General features: G+C 39.7%; 1 protein-coding gene across 11 annotated transcripts in view; it reads left to right on the top strand.

Annotated features, from left to right (window-relative positions):
- MGA (MAX dimerization protein MGA) overlaps positions 1-13,637 on the top strand; it is a 64,818-nt gene that overhangs the window by 27,154 nt on the left and 24,027 nt on the right. For 9 of the 11 annotated variants that reach the window (XM_087746280.1, XM_087746270.1, XM_087746274.1 and 6 more), the window contains exons 8-16: positions 697-1,346; positions 2,028-2,385; positions 3,415-3,638; positions 4,553-4,693; positions 5,113-5,185; positions 6,602-7,122; positions 8,624-8,921; positions 10,645-11,280; positions 11,891-12,190. In XM_087746280.1, coding sequence (XP_087602406.1) covers positions 697-1,346; positions 2,028-2,385; positions 3,415-3,638; positions 4,553-4,693; positions 5,113-5,185; positions 6,602-7,122; positions 8,624-8,921; positions 10,645-11,280; positions 11,891-12,190 — 3,201 coding nt within the window. The remainder of the gene's footprint in view (positions 1-696; positions 1,347-2,027; positions 2,386-3,414; positions 3,639-4,552; positions 4,694-5,112; positions 5,186-6,601; positions 7,123-8,623; positions 8,922-10,644; positions 11,281-11,890; positions 12,191-13,637) is intronic. The other 2 variants (XM_087746273.1, XM_087746277.1) reach the window with 2 other exon arrangements.

Consider the following 13,637-nt stretch of genomic DNA (forward strand, 5'->3'; position numbering starts at 1 on the left):
ACTACTTCCATGATCAGAATGGAGGTTTATGAGGGAAGAGAGAAACTCCGAGTAAGATAAAAATAGGTGTATTCTGTTTTACACAGAAGGCTTGAGTGAAGATCAAAGCTGTAATAGTTTTGGGTTTGTTCATCAATTTTGGGTTTACTTGGAACTGTGGTAATTTCAGAAATCTGTTGCCCCAGGGACCTTAATGAACTAGACTAGTTTTCCTTTATATTGGTGTATGTTTAACTCCAGTTAGAATAGATATTCCTTACATATTTCATTACTTTGCCCTGCCTCAGGGAGAAATGGATATTTGGCAATTTGCCAATTTTTACTTTGTATTTAGATTAAATGTTTATGTTATACTTGCTGTATTTTCATACAGTGTTGTGTTGGGGTATTCCAGATGTGTTGTGGTGTACCAGGTAGGCTAGAACAAACAAAGTAAGTTGCATAGAAGCACTGCCTGTTGAAGGCTTACTGGTTTTGTGGACAAATACACATGTAAAATCTCCACAAAAACAGTTGTTCAGACAGCTGGTTGTTTTTCAGAGTGGATTATATTTGGCGTGCCTGTGTTGTACCCTTCTAAAGGAATTGTATATATGTTTTTAGAGAGTTATTTACGTCTTCTATATCGTTTAATTATTATAAGATTTGTCAGTATGTTTTCCCAGGAGCTAGTTAAAGTGCTCTTTATTTGTTAAGGTGGCAGTTCAGAAGGTTCCTTGAAGAACCGCTCAGCATTCTGTAGTGACAAGCTGGATGAGTACCTGGAAAATGAAGGGAAGTTGATGGAAACGAGTATGGGATTCTCTTCTAGCACTCCCACTTCTCCTGTGGTGTATCAGCTTCCCACTAAAAGCACTAGCTATGTGCGAACACTCGACAGTGTTTTAAAGAAGCAGTCCACCATAATTCCATCAACATCTTATACGTTCAAGCCTGTTCCTCTGTCATCTACCTCTAGGAAGACAAAGACTCAAAACAGACAGACGTCTACAAACAGTAGAGTAAAATCATCTTACAAGCCTATACTGCCTTCACCTTTTTCTGCAAAGCAGAAACAGAACTCTTCAGCATCAGGGGAAAAGGCTGCTAAGTCTGTCTCAAATAGCAGTTTGACTAACCAAGCAGATAGTTTCATGGTGCCAGCTCTGGATGAAAACATACTTCCAAAACAGATTAGTTTGCGCCAAGCACCACAACAGCAACAAGCAGCTCGTCCACCAGGTTTGTCTAAATCTCAAGTGAAGTTAATGGACTTGGAAGACTGTGCTCTCTGGGATGGCAAACCACGGACCTATATTACAGAAGAACGAGCAGACATCTCTCTGGCAACCCTGCTTACAGCTCAGGTAGATCTGTAATAGTTTCCTTTCTGTACTGTTGCTTTTCGCAATCCGTGCACTTACTGATGTTGCATATAGATGCAGAAAATAAGACTAAAGCTGCTAAGGAGCATGACAAAGCATGATGTTCCTTTGTGGCATAGTCTTTGCAGTGAAAGTTGAGAAGTACTGACTTAGCAGTATGTGAAAAAACTATTTGTGATAATAGCGTGTTGATATGAATCATTAATAATTGAGTTATCTCAAATTTTCACCATTAAAAATTCTGGTTAATACAATTGCTATTCAGCAACTGCATTTCCTTACTATTTGTGACTTTTTTTTTTTTTCCCAGTTGAACTAACTGGAAAAAAAAATTCTGGTCATGTAACTTGGTTGTCACATAATAACATCTTCTGCTTTCTTCACATCCTACTTATTACCAAGATGGTTTAGCTGTCTCAAATTGCCTCGCAGAAGTCTTCAAATGCAAACTCTCTTCTGTTCTGTTTGTTTGGTTTTGGTGTCCGTCCCCCCGTCCCCCCCCCCCGCCAGTGTAGATGACAAATTTTCATATGTAAACAGTGTAGTTGGAGGGGTTATTCTAAATGAACTTAGAGTAGCAATTTTGCATATGCTTGATTTAATCTTACTAAAATTTCTTCTTCCTAAAATTTGAAGTGTATACTTATTCAAAACTTTTTTTAGGCTTCTCTCAAAAACAAACCTATCCACAAAATAATAAGACGACGAGCACCTCCTTGCAATAATGATTTCTGTCGACTGGGTTGCATATGTGCTAGTCTAGCACTGGAGAAACGTCAGCCTACCCACTGCCGCAGACCAGACTGTATGTTTGGTTGTACTTGCTTGAAGAGAAGAGTGTTGCTGGTGAAGGGAGGATCAAAACATAAGAAAATAATGAAAAAGGCTGTACGTGGAAATCTTGTGTTCTATGGAACACAAGAAGATCAGCAAGAGGATGAAGATGTGGAAGAAGAGGGTGATGGGGAGGAAGATGAGCTGAAGCAGAAAGATAAGAAGAAGAGAAAAAGGGTGGAATACAGTGAGTATTGCTGGGCAAAAGTGATTACTTGCAGCTTTGCAGAAACCACCTATCTTGCTGGGCATTTTTATTAGGACGCAGTAGTGATGCCATTTCTAAGTCCAGAAATTGGGAGTGGATTCCAAGGGATGTCTGCAATATCTGCTTTCATATAGCTGACTGGCAGGAAATAACACCTTTTCCCTTTTTTCTGACTCTTATCTGATCAGCATTTTGGGCATTACTTAGCTGTTTATTGTGATCAAATAGCTGGAGTTTCTTTTTGATAGTTTAAACTCCTGCTCAACTCTCCAAATATCTTTAAAGACTAAGGACATGAGATAATTACTGCTGTCACTGTTGGTAATCTTCACTGTCATAGTGCTGTTTTCTTTCCCTCTTATTCAAGTGAGTATCTAGAGCTGTATTTTCAGTTGCTGTATATGGCTGCATAGTTCATTGACTTCAGTGGAAATATAGTGATTTACAGTAGTTTCAGATCTGGACTAAGGTATGCTCAGAAAAGCAAATTGGTAGAAATTGACCATGAATTTACACTTTCACTTTCTTGCTAGTAAAGAATTATGGCAATATTATATAAACTACGAATATAAACAATATGAACTATTATGGCAATAGCTAAAAATGAACATAGTGTTATCTGGTGTTCCACTGGAATAAAGGAATTCTTCCACAGAGCTGTGGTATAAAGTCTGGTTTTTTGGAGGTGTTTATAATTTTTAAGTATACAGCATCAATGAAGATCACTAATTCTTCAGCGTTTCTCTGTATCTGCTGTCACAGTACAACTGAGAAACAATGGTTAGTGTAGAATCGTTTTTATTTTCATTTTTTCTTTCTTGTGGACAAATCACTTTTGGCTAGAATTTGAGACAAGAAAAACAACCAGTAGTATTTTCTGACAATATGAACTGGTGATTGCTGCGTGGCTAGGCCTCAGGCTCAGCCAAAAATGTCTGTTACTGCTGTGTTAGATGGTGCTTCATTTATAAGTAAGTTGTTGTTCCCCCCCCCCCCTCTTTTTTTCAGCTATCTGTGACTCGGAGCCAGAACAGCCTATTAGGAATTGTCCGTTGTGGGTCAAAGTAGAAGGTGAAATAGATCCAGAGCCGATTTATGTCCCAACACCATCTGTTATTGAACCAGTTAAATCTGCGGTACTGCCCAACCCAGAAGTCTTGCTTTCTAGTAGGCATAGATCTTCCAGTGGAATGAAACCAGGCAGAGTGTATACACCTAAACCCAATCCAGTGGTAAGAAAGGAAAAGAGATGCGTTTGTTTTTCTTTGTATTGAGAATTAAAACAAACACTGCCAAAAGCTTCTGTGCTAGGCCATTTTGGATCAAATTCCAGGTGAAAGCTTAAGACTGACAGCCCATAGGTATGTTGATAAGTTAGGATGAATTGACTGTGTGTAAATCTTTAACTGTATCTGTCTTCTGTTGAGAATTTACTGTAGCAATATACAGATGGTGAAAGGCGATTATGATTCATTAATAGCCTCATTTAAAAAGATGCAATAATATATGCTATTTTGGGCAAAATGATTGCTGGTCCTGTAATGTTTGTGTAAGTTACTAGCTGCATAATGTAGCTTCTCTGATTAATGAATTACTTGCAAAAACAATTGGGATACAGACACACAGTGTTCAGTGTAGTTCTGGAGTCTCTTTCTGTTCTTGTTTTGAGGTTTCACTGCCAATGTTGCAAGAATCTGCGTTTGCCTCTCCCCTCACCTTAGTATCTAACAAAAGCAACAACAGTAGTAGAGGCAGAACAGTGGTAGAGTTGAGTCTAGTTAAGTCTGAAGAATAAACATACCAGAGTTGCTGTTTAATGTATACCATATAATGTTAAACAGTGCATGACACTTAGGACTCATTTCCCCAATTAGAAGAGTATCTGAACGGGTTTGGGTTTTCGGGGGTGGTGTTGGTGTTCTGTTCCACACAGCACACACCCCCCTCGCCCATCCCTGAATATGTAATTTGGAAGCAAGATGTAGACTGCGCCATGTGATACTAAGAGAGCAGATTCAGCTTTAAATGCTAGACCTTTCTTTTGACACTTCCTATTGAAGCATTAATGTTGAAGTGTAAAACTATTTCATGAATCTAATGTGCATCTAGAATGGAGAGGTTTTCTTCTCTCTTTTTTATTTTGTAGATTCGAGAGGAGGACAAGGATCCTGTCTACTTGTACTTTGAAAGTATGATGACTTGTGCAAGGGTCCGAGCATATGAACGCAGGAGAGAGGAGAAAAAGCAACAAAAAGATAAAAGTGATTCACAGAGTTCTAGTATAAAGGTAAGAAGTCACATTGTAACTAGCACGTATCATGAACAGGCAGATATATTGAAAATGTTGAAGTAATTTTTTCCCCAGAAACTCCTATGTGCCGCAAGGGCTTGACTTGATGGTGATAGGGCTGTGGAGCTTGGAGCCTAAGTCACCTAGCAATGCTGGTAGACTTATCTTGTTACTATGATAGAAATCATCTTGTCTGTGGAAATTCCTGGCTGCTAAGTGTGTTATCATGTAAGGGTTAAATGTTCATTGTTAAAAGAGCTGTTATAAGATGAAAATTGTGACATTGTCAAAGTTAGCATATGATTTATGATTCAAGGTGACAGTATGATGAACTAGTTTATTTTGTGATGTGATTTTTAGCGTGGAAGAGAGAGATACAGGATGAATATTTTTCTTGCATTTCTCTCCTCCCACAGGAGCATGAACCAGAGCTTCAGTCTCCTGAGAAAGCAACCTGTGAGATAGACAAAGACACTGATAAATCAGGAGGTAAGAGCTGAGTCTTGAATATAATTGGACCTCTTGGTAGTTCCACGTTTTTGTGTGTTTTTTTTTTTTTTTCCTGTTGGCTTTATTTTTTTTAAAAGTTGCAGCTATTGATGGAACAAAAGTCCACGTGCTGGGGGAGTTATTACTGTTGTCAATAAAAATCTTATGATGTGCTTACAGTTTCCTGTTTTCTTAAGCAGTTGAGTGTGTGTGTGTCACGTGGGAGATACAGCAGGCTAAATATCCAGTGCTGGCTGTTGCTCTAAGATTAAAACGACCAGTATTACAGTAGCTTGTTTAGCAATAAAAGGTAATACTGCACAGCAGACTTGTCTTCAAGAGTGATAATTAGATAACTTGGGAAGGAGTGGAGATCACTGTACATGGTTTGTCTGGGTTTTTTTTTCCCCTCTTTTTTTCCTTACTATTACTTTGTAGTTACTGAAGAATTAATAAATATCCAAGTGGTACTGTGAGGATGGGATACTCATGTTCTCCACTTAGAACCACATGGGACAAGGATGCGCCTGTACTTTATTTGGAATTGTTTGATGTTGAATTCTCTTAGTTCAAGTTGAAAGGTTGGATCGAAGTTTTGCTACGTTATATATACACTGGGTTTGAGTTTCTATTTCATAAAGAAGTAAGCTAGACATCTGTGTTCTCCTTCAGTCTGAAGTGGCCCAAATCACGTTACGAACTTTAAAATGAGACATATACTAGAGGCATTGTGTCATCCACTAATGAAATATAGCTACCTTTTTGAGTTGAATTTTTTCACTGTTTAATATATACAACAGCGCACTCTACATTTAAGGATGGGAATGGAAAAATAATACAACTAGTTGAAAATGCTGGTGAATTGGTAGGCGAAATTAAAACGGCCAGGACACAGGGCTCAACATCCTTACAGTTTTGCAAAAAGTGACGTTGGATCTCTAATGACAACAAAAGGTCATGCTTCTGTTATACATCTTCTGCAAAAGACAGTTCTGCTAGCAGCACGTTTGCCCCCCTGCCATTATAGGACACTGGTCCTTTTCTGACTCCAAGAGAAAAGTGCCATCTCTTGAATAACCAGCGATGCTTTCTACTGCATGTTGGTGTTGCTTGGCGATCTTTCATCCATGTACCGAAACAACCCAGCTTTGTTTAGCTTGTGATGCAATGGGATACAACCTGAGATGATACGGCTGCAGGGAATGAACTGTGAGAAATAGTTACGTTAGTTTTGCAGTGAGTTTTTGCTTGCCTGTGAACCTCTGCAAGGGGAAGTGATGCTTTGAACAGTTCTTTTACTTGTTGTTGCCCTGCAGCTGAGACAAGGGTGGAGGTGTGGGCAGAATAAAACTGTTTGAATATCCAGGTGATTAAAATGCCATAGTATTGCAGAAACCTATTTCAATTCTTTCTCAGAGAAAAGCTGGTGGTCTTCCCGTAGTGAGGGGGACTCTTCCTCCACCTCCTATGTTCATCACACCACTCCAGGTGGACCAACCAAACTTATCGAGATTATCTCTGACTGCAACTGGGAGGAAGATCACAATAAGATCTTGACCATCTTATCACAACGTTTCAACAGTAACGCGCCACAGTGCCTCAAAGCGGGTAGCTTCATTATTGAATTGGCTTCGGAACACAAGGCCCAGGATGAGAACCACCCTCCTGTCTACTCCTCCAGAGTGAAAATTTCAGTGCCGTCCTACCAGGACAAGGACGAGAAGCCCGAGATACCTGTCTTGGAGACTCCTGATAGCGGCGTGCTGTCACGCAAAAACGCAGAAAATCTAAAGTTCTTGCGGGCAGACACGTTGGACAAACTGCGTGAGAAGTTGCATGGGGGCAAAGGCTTGCCTTTTTATGCAGGGGTTTCTCCTGCGGGAAAGCTGGTCGTCTACAAACGCAAAGCTAATATGAGCCCCTCAGGCTTGATTCAGGTGGGTCCCTCTGCCTTTACTGTGGAGATTAGATTCAATTTCATCCAGTATCCCAGAACTCCTTGAAGGGGGGAACACTCTTTAATTTGTCTGCCTAGTCTTTTGCCTGAACAGACAAGGATTCTTAGTATCTGGTGGCATTCCTGCCCCTCCATAAGCTTGTCCCTTTCAAGATTGACTCAATAACAGGAAATCTGATTGGAAGTCTGAAATCTGATGGTTTAGCTTGTCCTTTTGGCCATTTGGGTCTTGGTGGCCGAAGTACAGAATCTCTCTCAAGATCTTTTTGGTGCTTTGGAAAACTTCCTGCAGATGCATTTGACAGATAATACTTCTAAATGAATGGCTGTTAGAGGCCAGGAAAAGATATTTTCTGAGAAAGTGTACACTGGGACAAAACTTTAAAATGAAACTGTAAACATTAAATTGCTTTTTGCTACAGCTTACTGTTAATTTTCACTAATAGCCTGCGTCCTCTTTGCAGAATATATGTTGTTCATCAAGAGACTTCATAATCCTAAGTTCCAAGTGAGTCCTTTCCCTGCAGATTCATGCTGCCAACTTGGTATTATGAATTGGTGGTAGGAACTGTAGGGCTAGGATGAAGACCTTTTTCCATCAAAGGTATTTGTGGTTATAGTAACACCACTTTCAGAGAAGGCATATGAATTAGAAAATAAGAGTAAAATTTATTTTCATGACACTTTGCAGATATGGCACCCTCACAAAGAGAAGTTAGTGGAGAGAAAAAATGTAGGGGGAGATGTCTTACTTTTATTAAAAGTTGATCAATAAAAAGAGTCAAGATCTTATTTAGTAATGTGTTAAAATATATTTGGCTTTTAGAAGGTATTATCAAACAACCTGAAAGTAAAACACAACATACCAAAACTTCCCATTGACCAGTAGGCATAAAGCCTGGCAGTCAGAAAGATGTTCTGTTTCTTGTCTCCCATGCAGTCAGTTACCACTACAACTCTAAATTTGAAGTTAGTCTGCTCATCATACCTTAATTACAGTATCAAATGACAGTATGGATAAGGAAAAAGGTGATGAGGCTTTTACAATCTCTTTAGAGTTTTGTCCCAATGTATATGACATGAGTATTCTTTCTTCTGTAATGCTAGGTGTTAATTAGGTTCGAGAATTTTGTCCAAAATTGTCCTTGAATTTGGGAACCCGTTTTTATTCAGGACTGTAGCATAAGTAAGGAACAGGAGAAATAAGGGCTAGCTTCAGTTTATCTAATTTCAGTGATTTCACATGCTCCTTTGGACTCTGTGGTTCTATGCGAGAGTCTGAGTAGCATCTAAAATCTGTGTTATAAAGGTGTAACAGTTGTTTGAAGTTCTCCTGAGCAGTAAGGAAATTAGGAATTCCCATTCTGAATTGCAATGGTTTTTTGAAAAGGACACTTGGAAGTCCCATGGAATGAAACACCTCTCCAGAGGTGGTGAATTAGCATTCTTTTCACAAAATTTCCCTTTTCCACTTTTTTCAGGTTAATGATAAAAGGTATCCTCAGGCCAAACTGCTTTTGGGACAGATGGGGGCATTACATCCCGCCAATCGGCTAGCAGCTTATATCACAGGCAGGCTGCGACCCACAGTACTTGATATCTCAACCCTCAGTACTGTGATCTCCAAGGTAGCATCCAATGCTAAAGCAGCTGCTTCTGGGACACCATCAGTCCAGGTGCCCACAACATCAACTCCCAAAACTACATCTTCCACCAGCAGTACTTCAACCCCCACTGTGACGACTCTGAAAACCCATGTCCCAGCACAGAGACAGATAGGTAGGTTGGAACTTATTACTGTGTTTTCATTGCGTGAAGCTGAAGTAAAAAGTGAGTGTACAGCGTTGCTGTTGATTTCTGTGCAACACTGCATGCTGCCTTGGGCTGCATTGCCTACCTAAACTGCCTCTGCAATAAATAACCTCTTTAAAGCAGAAAGTTTTATTTTGACTTCAGAATAAGATTACAGATGTTGGCTATTAGTTATTTTATTAATGCTGCTAGAACATATTTTCAAGAGACAAGGAAGAGTGGATGGAGACATGCTGAATGTTAAGCTTGGATTTTTGTTTTGAGAGTTTCCTTACTATGCTTTTTAATTGCTTTTCATCAAACATGGATTTTACGTAAAATGAGTAAAGGATCACTCTAATCTGTGGTTCTTCGCTGTTAGTTTTTCTGATGACGTTGCACTTATAATTGGAATTCTTGAGACCACCAAAGATGCGTGAAGCAGCAGTGAAAGACAAGATGGTCCAAATCTGGATTAGCGAAACAACAGGTGTGCCGCCAATAACCACACCGGCCTGTAGTCTCATTGGAGTTCACAAGCTAAACAGGGTTGGACTTAGTCAGCACTTTGAGTAAGGAAAAAAAAAAAAAAAAAGAGTATCAGAAGAAGCATGTCGTATGTGTGTCTGAATTGGTACTGAAATGGTTACCCCAGCAAGAGAGGAAGTTGTCTTTAACTGTTACATTTTGCATGAGTTTAAACAAAAAAAAAAAAAAAAGAAAATCTCTAGTGCCCATCCACGTATTCCCACATGTTAATTAAAGATCTGAAGAAGCTTTGCAAGAGAAAAGGATGTTACCTGTGTCCTGGCTAATTTCTGATGGATTGTTTTGTTTCTGCCTAAATTTTCATTGCCATGTAAATGGGTGTGTTGTTTTTCTTGTCCTGTAATAAAACTTCTTGTTTTGTGTGTTTATGCAATATTAAAGAGCTGGCTGCATTTCATTGATGGGTGAAGTGGTTGTTGCATATATGATTTAAGTGTTCTGGCATATTCTGGGTTAAAAATGCTATATGCACAAATAACTACAATACTTAAGTTGGGCTTGCTCCGTAGTCTCAATGCTGTTGTACTCATCCGTAGGCATCTGGGGTGATGTAGATGCAGTATTCTGATCCCTTGGAGAGCAAGGGATGAGGAAAAGGATCTTCCCAATAGTGATTAGTTCCCATTGGTTAAATTTGTCCCATCCAATCCTCAGTTGCACGAATGTCACTGCAATGAGAAGGGGACCTGGCAAACTCTTATCTCCCTCCCGCCCCCTTCCCTCGTGGCTGTGTAAGGTGTGGATACAGTAGAAGGGGTATGAAAACCAAGAAGCAGTGAAAAGAGAAAGATTACACAAGCTGTTACAGGAAGAATTTGAGGTTTAGAAAATAGCTTGAGCCCATTCTTTCACTTAGGTGTTTGTTTTCCTGTACTATAATTAGAATTGTCTGTTCATAGTTTCATGATAAAGAACAACCCCTTAAGACCTGATTCTTTTGTGTGGCCAGGAAGAAATGCAACAAAAAGCTATAGAAGCGGAATAAAGCAGACATACTTCTAATATGTAAGGCATGTTCAGGACTGCCATAAAGGTTTCAATTTAATTACGAGGTACAAAGAAAATGGAGGCTCAGATTCATGGTGAAATTACAATTGTAGCACCTCATGAAAGGCAAAGAGGAAATCTATTAAAATTTTGACCTGCAAGTTTTTATTTGCAGCTGCCCGACCCTCACCTGGTGGTGTGTTCACACAGTTTGTGATGAACAAAGCCGGAGCTCTGCAGCAGAAGATCCCTGGAGTGAGCACACGCCAGCCTCTGTCAGGGCCACAGAAGTTCAGTATCAAGCCTACACCAATAATGGTTGTCGCTCCTGTGGTTCCCTCAAGGCCATCTCCAGCTCAATGCACGGTCTCTCCTGGGGTCACTACAGCCACCACCACTTCTCCAGTTACTGTGGAAAGTACCAGTGTGGCAGCATCTACTGTGACCACTCCTAGCCAAACAAGAGCTAATGAACCTGCCTGCTCTCCTCCTGCAGTTACAGTCACAGCTGCTCCTGCAACACCTGGAATCAACACTTCTATTACTCCCTCATCCACCACTCCTACTGCCACTGTGAACGTAACAAAAGCAACAGGGATTGTTGCACCAGCAGCAACCACGTCATTCCCTAAAACTGTAGTAACAACACCAACTGTTACTTGTCCTGTTGTCACAACATCCACTTCTACAATTGTACTAACAACAACTGCAACAGCTACATCTGTGGTGACCACACCAACTTCCTCTGCTGGCTCTGTTCCGATTATATTATCAGGAGTTAATTCAAGTCCTTCACTGAATCCAAAAAGAGGTAAGGCTTAAGTGCTTTGGGCTATTGCTCCAAACGCTTCCTTTTTTTCATTCTGCCTCCTTCGTAGCTGGAATACAGTCTGCAACTGTAGAACCCAATTTAAATATAGATTCACTTGCCTCACCCTTCTTTCCAAAATAGGATAAGAAATGTAATCTCTTAAGCTGCTTGTTTTATTCCAGCCTGAGCCAGTAGAGGAGGAAAAAAAATGTAGCTATCTGGTCAGTGACTGCTATGAAATGAGCTGGAAGCCTCGCATCATGTTTTGGCCCATAGAAATGTATAGCAAAATTATTGCCATGCCCACCATGCAATTCTAGCAGTCATAGAGTCCAAGAAGTAGGTATGGAATTACTCTCTCATCATTAACATGGAAGTCTTCTGAGTCATGGTTGAGAAATGTCGGTGGAACTGCATGAGAAAGACTGTTCTGGCCTGGTTGGTTTTATGTGCGTTCTGTGAATAAAAAGAGAAAAAAAAATGCTTTCAAACAAATGTAGAGAGATCCAGTTGTTTCCAAAATATTTGTGTTTGTTTTCATTAAGCGTAATGCCTGATTTGTAGGCTGTTCTCTTAAGCTGATTTTTATATAACTTCAAAAATGTTTCAGAAGATGCTACTCCACAAGCTATAAATAAGTCTCCCCAGAAGATGTCTCCTGGAACAGAAAAACGCATGGGACCTCGATTGTTGCTGATTCCAGTGCATCAGACATCTCCTGCTTTGCGACCACTAAACAACACACAACTGGCTCAGAGGCAGAGGATGGTCCTTCAGCCTCTCAGGAGCCCTGGTGGTATGAACCTGTTCAGGCATCCTAATGGGCAGATAATTCAGCTTGTCCCTCTGCATCAGTTTCGAGCTGCAGGTGCCCAGCCCAGTGTGCAGCCAGTGATGTTCCGCAATCCAGGTACAAAGTCCAGCGTTTCTTTCTTGACTGACCAGTGCGTTACCCAGAAATGAACAATGTAATAAATCTCTGTGATGCTCCTTTCCTCTTCTGGAAGTAATTGAGCAGAGTCTAATTTGGTTCTGCGCGAGTAGTTGAAGAACATAGCGAATACATATTCAGATGTAATGCAACTTAAATACCATGTGTTTAAAATACAGAAAGTGCAGTTAATAGCTAAGTCACCAAAATTTGGGACTTCTCTGCAGCGCATAAAAGGGCCTGTGTGTGTGTGGCAATGGAGCCATGTCCATTTTACTGTCAGAACTTAAAAGAAATTCTGTTGATCTGGCGATTAAAAAATAACTCTTGTTGGAGGTTCTCTTAAAAAGAATGAGCTTTTACTTGTGTCTCATTGGATGTGCTGCTCTGTTTTTGTTTGGTTTGCAGGTTTGTTAGTGCTTTTACAGCAGATAATCAGATCAAATGTTATACTACAGTACAAAATTGCTGGGTTTTTTTCCTCCTTAGAGCGTGAGAAGAAAAATAAGTGTGATTTTCAGCTGTTTCTCTAGTATATCATTGAAGACAGGGTTGGAAGAGTTAGAAATTGCAGGTATCTGACAGAAAATAGGTAGGATGCTTGTTGAGGATACTGTTGTACATATTTGTAAATAAAACACGTTTATAAACAAAATGTACTTTAAATGCATGTTTGACTTTCCAGTAGGATTTTTTTCTGTTCTCCCTTTATAAAGCAGCATCTTGAGGAGAGGGAGGCAGAGTGGTGTTGAAAAGAGAGAGGCCAGAGCAAGCATAGTAGATGACAAAGCTGGGGTGGAGAGAAAATAATCCTGTGCCTTAGTTAAGGTTTTTGAGCATGAAGTGTAGTAAAGAATCAGTGAAAAAGTTCATTGAATTCCTTTCTGGTTTGGGGCTTCTGCTGTACAAGAGAAACTAGTTGCTAGTGGTAGTGTTTTTCCTCCTTGTTTTATGGGGTTCTGAAACACTGCAGAAGAGTTCATGAAGATGAAAAAGATTGTGGTATACTTGTGTAAACTTGTCATAGTTTTTCTATGTGGAAGTCTTGGGGGGGGATTTTTAATTTTTTTTTTTTTTTTAAATCCCCATTTTCCTGTTTTACAAATAAATAGAAAAGTAAAATGTGGAGGACTTTTAAATGCAATGCCTTTTGGACTAAAAAGCTTAATGCTAGAACTTATCATTAAATCTGTTAGTTCTAGAATAGCCACCTCCTGTATTTTATTAGGGTGTTCCATATAAAAATACAGCTGTTTATATGTCTCTGTGCAGTACCAGCTCTTTCACTGAGAACTTGCGGTCAAAGACCTGATTACATTGTGATCCTTGAGAATGCTGGCTACTTCTAGTACTGCATCAAATACTAAAACTAAAAGAAAAAAATGGCTTTGAGGAAGTATTAGTTGATGTTTTGTTTTCCTCACAG

The sequence above is a fragment of the Nipponia nippon genome, unplaced genomic scaffold (assembly GCF_047370975.1).
Source record: "Nipponia nippon isolate SJK-2023a ecotype South Korea unplaced genomic scaffold, ASM4737097v1 scaffold_10, whole genome shotgun sequence".
Taxonomy (NCBI): domain Eukaryota; kingdom Metazoa; phylum Chordata; class Aves; order Pelecaniformes; family Threskiornithidae; genus Nipponia; species Nipponia nippon.